Source organism: Dendrobates tinctorius, unplaced genomic scaffold (assembly GCF_039654945.1).
Source record: "Dendrobates tinctorius isolate UK_male_01 unplaced genomic scaffold, ASM3965494v1 ptg000028l, whole genome shotgun sequence".
NCBI classification, from domain to species: domain Eukaryota; kingdom Metazoa; phylum Chordata; class Amphibia; order Anura; family Dendrobatidae; genus Dendrobates; species Dendrobates tinctorius.
The window spans coordinates 52,106,422-52,114,009 of NW_027361696.1; the positions used below are offsets into that span (position 1 = coordinate 52,106,422).

The following is a 7,588-nucleotide window of genomic DNA, read 5'->3' on the forward strand; positions in this document are numbered from 1 at the left end:
AGTCTTCTTGATGGAGCAGAGTTGCGTGTGCTACTGATGAGTGACCTGCCAAAATGTAAGCTGTAGCTGGAAGAGAGACAAGATAGTGTCTTTTCTTTTTCTGAATGGAGACTGTGTGAGTCAGCTAGGAAAGCTGAGCAGTCTGTGTGTTGGAGCTGCAGAGAACATGTGGAAGCTGCAACTTGTTCAGTGTGAACTGTGTCCAGAGTTGAACACTTCTGTTTGGTGCTGGCAGCTACTGGAGATCAGGATGAAGGGCATGCCGAGATTTCTAGAACCGTACCACTTCTTTGTGTAAATTTAGCTTTGGGAGAAACTATTGTAATCTGTTCGGGTAAGTCTACACTGACATATATGTGCTGCTGAATTAACTGTTTATTTGCTGTGATACCTTCTTTGTGCCCAGAAGAGGCTGTTTTTGGTTTTGAATCCCTTGAAGCAGTAAAAGTGCACCCGTTTGGACCAAATCGCATTGCCTGTGTGATTGTAACCTAATTCCTACCTGAGAGCGTGAATCCCTACAGTAGATATAAGTTGTTTTGCCATCATGAAAATGATATCATATAGCCAGACAGTCGATCTCCCACCAAACCGGGGAGGGTCATTCCATGGTAACTTACGTTACAACACAGTTAGTAACTTACGTTACAATAAGTTTACTTCTCATATGAAGTAATGGTATTGTAACGTAAGTTACCATCAGCTTTGTAACGTAAGTTACTACATTGTGTTGTGACGCAAGTTACCAAGAAATGACACTGTATTTTGTATTTACTGTAATTTGTATTCTTGAAAAATCAAACTGTGTTGAAATCTATTGAGAATAGTTTAATGTACAATATACATTCATTCATTTTTGTGTCTGCCTTCAAAGAACATTCTGTAGCCATTATTAACTCAGTTTTTGGCTTATGAATGTAACGTAAGTTACCATGGAATGACCCGGGAATAAATAGGCAGTGGTGATTGAGGCTGACACTTTGCTGTGGTTCCTGACCGCAACCGATCAAAAAGAGATATTCTATCACTTTCTTAGATGGAAAACCATTTATCTGGTGACGTAGCACATGTTGTGTGTACTTTACTACAATGCTATAATTATCAACATTTTTTCATTTATGTCCAGACTAGTACATCCCCTCAAATACAGACCCCCCAGACAAGACTCAGGAAAATGCTTGAACAATGCAGAAAAAGCAAAGCAGAAGTTTCCAATGAAAATTTTAATTCAAATTCAATTTTAATGAAATTTTAAAATTGTAATTCAAAATTTTTAATTCCACACGTCTCAAATTAAAAATTCACTCTTTTAAGAAATGTAACTGCTCTCCCCCTCAACTATAAAAAAGGGAACTTTTTAGGAACTTCGGCAGGTTCCCTAATAGGTAGTAGAAGTAACCTCATAGCATTTATAAATGTCTCCAGTTTGAGACAGAAGCCACAGAAATCCGGCATCGTAAGTGACATGTTTGATGCTGCTGCAGGTTTCGAAACGGTACCATCCTGTACCATAGGGTGCCCTATCATAGATATCAAGCCTGAAAGAAAGAAAAAAAATATATAAGATCATTAGAACAATGTTTTTTTAAAAGATCGTTGGTAAAATTCCATTTTGATGAAAATTGGACATATGCGACACGAAGAAGGTTCTTCTCAATGGATCTGGTCTACTGTTCTGGAGGACAATGTTTTAATGGGGTTTTTTTGAGATGCTAAAAAGTGATTCTACAATGTAAGAACCTCTTCAAAGGCACTCCTATATCTCAGCTTCCTGGACTTTTCGAGAAATAGGATCATCCCAATCCATTGGCAAAAATTCTGGCGTTTGATTCTTTCCTTACCTCTTGAATACCTGTCCAGCTGCGTTGACACCATAGACAGAGCCATCTGTGCCGACCTCAAGCATGCTCAAGCTGCCCGCCAACGGCTGCCATTTAACTCCCTGGCATGATTGTGGGGTCACAAACTCACGGTAAAATACATTATTGCCGCTGTTGACTCCCCAGCAGCCATATTGTCCACAGCTGTAATATTTCAGAGATCCATCAATGGGACTAAATGGCGTGAGTGAAGATGGTGAGCAAAACACATTGTTCTGGGCGTCCACACCAGCCACATAGATAGCACCACCAGCATCCACCTGATTAAGGCTACCTGTAGGCATAGAAATAGTAGAATTAGAAGTTACATTTGGTAATGCCTAGTACTGGCCACAGTGGCAGTGTATGACACAGGGATTGAATAGAGAAAATCATTCTGATCAGTGCCAATACCCATCAATGTGTATCCCTTTATGACTAGCACTGGTAAAAATTATAGGAATGCTTCCGATTGCACAGTCTGTAGAGATGAGCAAACAAATCTGAGTGGAATCGAATTCTACTCAAATTTTCCAAAAATCTGCATTTGCCAACATGCGTGTTTCTTGTAATCTGATTCTGCGTGGATTAAGCAAAATTGAGTGCTATTTTTCTGAACCCTAAAAGTCCATCAAAATGTAAAAAAAAGTACTTATACTAACATTACCGCTTACATTTCCTGCCCCTCTGCTCCTCACCAGCATCCGTTCTCTCCTAGTCACGTCTTCAAATCGCCACCTCTTGCGTTGAATGCCCCAGGAGGGTTATGCACGTGCCATAATGTCATGACCGTTGACGCAAGCTTGCACATTACCCTCCGAGGCCTCATCAGACCCAGAAACCCCAGCCCAGTGCGAGAGGCCAGGAAATTCAATGCAAGCAGCAATATCAAGATGCGATGAGGACTGGACAGGTGACGGAGAGGAGCGGAGGGTGAGTGTGAGTATTTTTGATCTTTTTTATATTTTTTTTTACATATTATGTTTGTTATGCTCTGGGAACTGGCAAAAAAGGTAGTATAGGAGACATATATACCAGGATGGGGGGCATATATGACATATATATACCAAGATGGGGGACATATATACCTGGATGAGGGACATATATATTAGAATGGGGAACATACGGTATATACCAGGATGAAGTAAATATCCACAAGAATGGGAGACATATATACCAGCATAGAGAACATATATACCATGAAGGGGGATATATTTACCAGGATGAGCCCAGAATGATGAACATTTATGCCTGAAAGAAACCCAGTATGGGAGCTTATATATTAGTTAGGGACCCAGGAATGGGGACATATATACCTGGAAGAGCCCAGGATGGGGGACATTAGTACAGAATGGGGGACATCACTACACAATGAAGTGGGGGTATACATATGCCTTTTCATAATTTAAAGTGCTACAAGGGACCATACATCTGACCAACATGCATGGGGGGCAGGTCCAAATTTTGTACCGGGACCCATCAGACTATAGTTACACCACTGCTAACAGCCTAATGACTTTAGGGGCTTCTTGGTTCTATTCTGATGTTGATATCGACAAAACTCATGTTTGTTGGCTGGAATGATTATTAAGCTTACAAATCAAAGTTCTCGGCAGCACAACGTCCTGTGTAAACAGTATGTGCTGACGAGAGCAATGACAGTCTATGCACAAGGGATGGTCTATTACTAATCAATGTGTATTATTATAAAGCAGCCTGTGTGTAGCTGTTCGGCGGCAGTCATGTAGTCTACATGCAACCTTGCTTTACCTGGCACAATCGTCCACACATTGTTCTGAAGATTTAAAACATTATTTGCCCTATTGACCCCCCAGACTCCAGCTGGTCCAACCGACACGTGAAGGAGCTGCCCGGGAACTTGCTGCCAGGTGTCACCAACCAATTGGAAGATCTGGTCTTGATAATTAACTCCCCACACTTGTCCAGCACCGGCATCGATCTGTCTCAGGTTTCCTGGTACCAAAACGCAACTAATATCTAAAAAGTCTTAAAAATTAAAAATACAAAAATAAATAAAATTTTAATTAAAATACTAAAATATAGCAATAAAAATAATATATGAAATATAAAATGTTCATCTAATATAATACAATTAAAATAAAAATAAAAATATAACAAGAAAAATGATCAAATAAATTTAATATATTCATCTACATATATTTTACATATATTACGTGAGCTCTGGAATCTGAGATATGGGGAGCTGTTTACTGGGTTTTCCCTGGTACTGAAGGAAAAACTAAACTTTCATATGATCAGTGATTACAGGGGCAGCTCAAACAGCTTCCCATATCTCAGCACCCAAAACTATTGGAAAAGTAGCATGGACAAAGGGGAATATCGGGGATAAGTGCAGTCTCCCATACATTTTCAGATTTTATGATATTGCATGGACTATTCAAACATTAGAAATGATCAAAACAATTTTAGTGGCAAAAACTACAAAATAAAAACCCAAAAGAAAGACAAAAGTAAGCAAAAAGTAATAAAAAAAGTGAAAAAAAATGGAAGAAGGAGAAGAAAGTCTTACCGGAAGCTACAAAAGAGGCTCCTGCAGACAACAGGATCAGGCTGAGAATGAAGCTCATGGTGACTGGAGATGGAGTCAGGGAATGGCCTGAACTGCAAACTCCAACCTATTTATACAAGACCTCTCCTTGTGCAGTAATCCCCTCACTATTGGTACAAAGGACAGGGAAGGAGATAATGATCTGCTCCTTCATGTGGTGTTTTTTTTTTTCCAGCTAAGTAAATATTTTTGCTCTGAAACTTATTGGCTAGTCACTTATAGAGGTAAGCCAATGAAAACAAATTACCATCTATCCAAAGGATATCTCATTGATTAGTAGGGAATCCAATAGGATAGAGATGCAGCATTCATGCTCGATCATTTCCCATTTATTCTCCATTTATTCCGTTTTACAGCAGCCCCATAGAGAATTAATGGTTATCCCACCTGCCACTCCATTTTGTAACGGGTATAAACTTTCCCCGTCAGTGTTAAAAATTCACCATTTTCCCAGTAGTTGGACCCCCACCTATGAGCAAATTATCACCAGTGATAGTTTTCTCCAGGCTACCCCTTTAGTAGGTGACTGATCCACATTGTACTTAGTGGCCACTCTAGTCCATCCATCTTGGCTGTCTCTCCTATACAAAAGTGTGTTAGTTTGGCCCGAGCGCTCCTATGTTCTTTATGAGAAAGCCGACAGATATTTTTGTCTTATCTCTGTTAGAACAAAGCAATAGACAGTCCGAAATCAGACGTTCCTGATCCACATCTTCCCCCACCATCAGTTGGTCGGTGTCACCGTACACATTAGAGTTGTGGCCGAACTCGTCAATATTGGCATTGGTCTAATGTGTATGGGGGACTCTATTGGTTCACTTTCGATGACAGCCCATTAATTGATTATCTAACAACCACCGGTTCCCACTGATTTAGGATTATAGGAATTTACTTTGTACCGACTTGTGTTTTTAACCATTAACATATGTGATTACGTGACGTGTAATCTTCTGATTGACTCTGGTAGATTCAGAATAATGACATGTATGTAGCATTTAAGATGTCTCTGGTGGTGGGTTCCTTATCAGTGTTCTTAGGTTGCTATCTAAGGATGGCATCATCACTCTTCATTTACAGATCTCCATTGTGTCTAATAGGCAATATATTCCCTATTACTGTATATGGCCAAGTCTCCTATCACCTAAAGATGGCCATTCAGATACACAGATGAGTAGTTAAAAGACAAAATAATTGATCAATGTCTGCTGTGCTTTGGGACCTGGTCTAGGCTAAAGCCCTCTATACACAATAGACAGCCATTCAGCTGATCACAATCTTTGTGTCCTCTATGACCAGGGCTGGGTCAAGGGGTAGACAGGTTTGTTGAGAATATATAAAAATGAGAAAATATGAGCCATATATAATATCAAAGTATAATAAGGAGGAAACATGAAAACATACAAGGATAAGCAGAGCCCAGTATGAGATATGGTTGCAACTGATGGGAGGCACAGCATATATGCCAAGATCAACTGCAAATGCACATAGAAGTCAGGAGAACAATCATAGTGCTGGTAAGGGCCCTCTAGCATCAGGTACATTTGGGACATTACAAGTGGAGTTGACTTTAGGGTCATAAGGGGCTGTATATGGGGACATTACAAAAGGGGTTTGCTGTGGGAACATGAGAAGAGAGTCTGGCTGTGGGGCTATTCCAAGAGGGGGCTGGCTATTGGGACATTACAAGAGGGACTGTGGGGACATTACAAGAGAGTGACCATACTGTATTGGGTGCTGTTGGGGACCTTATATTATTCAGCCCCTTTACTTTCAGTGCAGCAAACTCACTCCAGAAGTTCATTGTGGATCTCTGAATGATCCAATGTTGTCCTAAATGACTAATGATGATAAATATAATCCACCTGTGTGTAATCAAGTCTCTGTACAAATGCACCTGCTCTGTGATAGTCTCAGGGTTCTGTTTGAAGCACAGAGAGCATCATGAAGACCAAGGAACACAACAGGCAGGTCCGTGATACTGTTGCAGAGAAGTTTAAAGACGGATTTGGATACAAAATGATTTCCAAAACTTTAAACATCCCAAGGAGCACTGTGCAAGCGATCATATTCTTATGGAAGGAGTATCATACCACTGCAAATCTACAAAGATCTGGCCGTCCCTCTAAAGTTTCATCTCAAACAAGGAGAAGACTGATCAGAGATGCAGTCAAGAGGCCCATGATCACTCTGGGTGAACTGCAGAGATCTACAACTGAGGTGGGACAGTCTGTCCATAGGACACTGCACAAATCTGGGCTTTATGGAAGAGTGGCAAGAAGAAAGCCATTTCTCAAAGATATCCATAAAAAGTGTTGTTTAAAGTTTGCAACAAGCCACCTGGGAGACACACCAAATATGTGGAAGAAGGTGCTCTGGTCAGATGAAACCAAAATCGAACTTTTGGGCAACAATGCCAAATGATATTTTTGGCGTAAAAGCAACACAGCTCATCTCCCTGAACACACCATCCCCACTGTCAAACATGGTGGTGGCAGCATCATGGTTTGGGGCTGCTTTTCTTCAACAGGGACAGGGAAGATGGTTAAACTTGATGGGAAGATGGATGGAGCTAAATACAGGACCATTCTTGAAGAATACCTGTTGGAGTCTGCAAAAGACATGAGACTGGGACGGAGATTTGTCTTCCAACAAGACAATGATCCGAAATATAAAGCAAAATTTACAATGGAATGGTTCACAAATATACGTATCCAGGTGTTAGAATGGCCAAATCAAAGTCCAAACCTAAATCCAATCGAGAATCTGTGGAAAGAGCTGAAAACTGCTGTTCAGAAACGATCTCCATCAAACCTCATTGAGCTCGAGCTGTTTGCCAAGGAAGAATGGGCAAGAATTTCAGTCTCTCGATGTACAAAACTGATAGAGATATACCCCAAGTGACTTGCAGCTGTAATCACAGCAAAAGGTGGCGCAACAAAGTATTAAGTTAAAGGGGACGAATAATATTGCACCCCCACTTTTCAGTTTTTGAATTTCCACAAAAATTTAAAATAACCAATAAATTTTGTTCAACTTCACAATTGTGTTCCACTTGTTGATTCTTCACCAAAATTTATATTTTGGTATCTTTATGTTTGAAGCATGATATGTGGGAAAAGGTTGAAAACTTCCAGGGGGA

General features: G+C 40.3%; 1 protein-coding gene across 1 annotated transcript; it reads right to left on the reverse strand.

Moving 5' to 3' along the window:
* Nucleotides 1-1,312: 1,312 nt before the first annotated feature.
* On the reverse strand, nucleotides 1,313-4,468 carry LOC141085006 (fish-egg lectin-like). The gene is made up of 4 exons (XM_073569932.1): nucleotides 4,411-4,468; nucleotides 3,630-3,866; nucleotides 1,842-2,154; nucleotides 1,313-1,538 (listed from the first exon to the last, which is right to left on the reverse strand). Exons 1-4 carry the CDS (start codon nucleotides 4,466-4,468, stop codon nucleotides 1,379-1,381), a joined length of 768 nt encoding a protein of 255 aa, XP_073426033.1. The 3' UTR covers nucleotides 1,313-1,378.
* Between the last annotated feature and the right edge of the window lie 3,120 nt (nucleotides 4,469-7,588).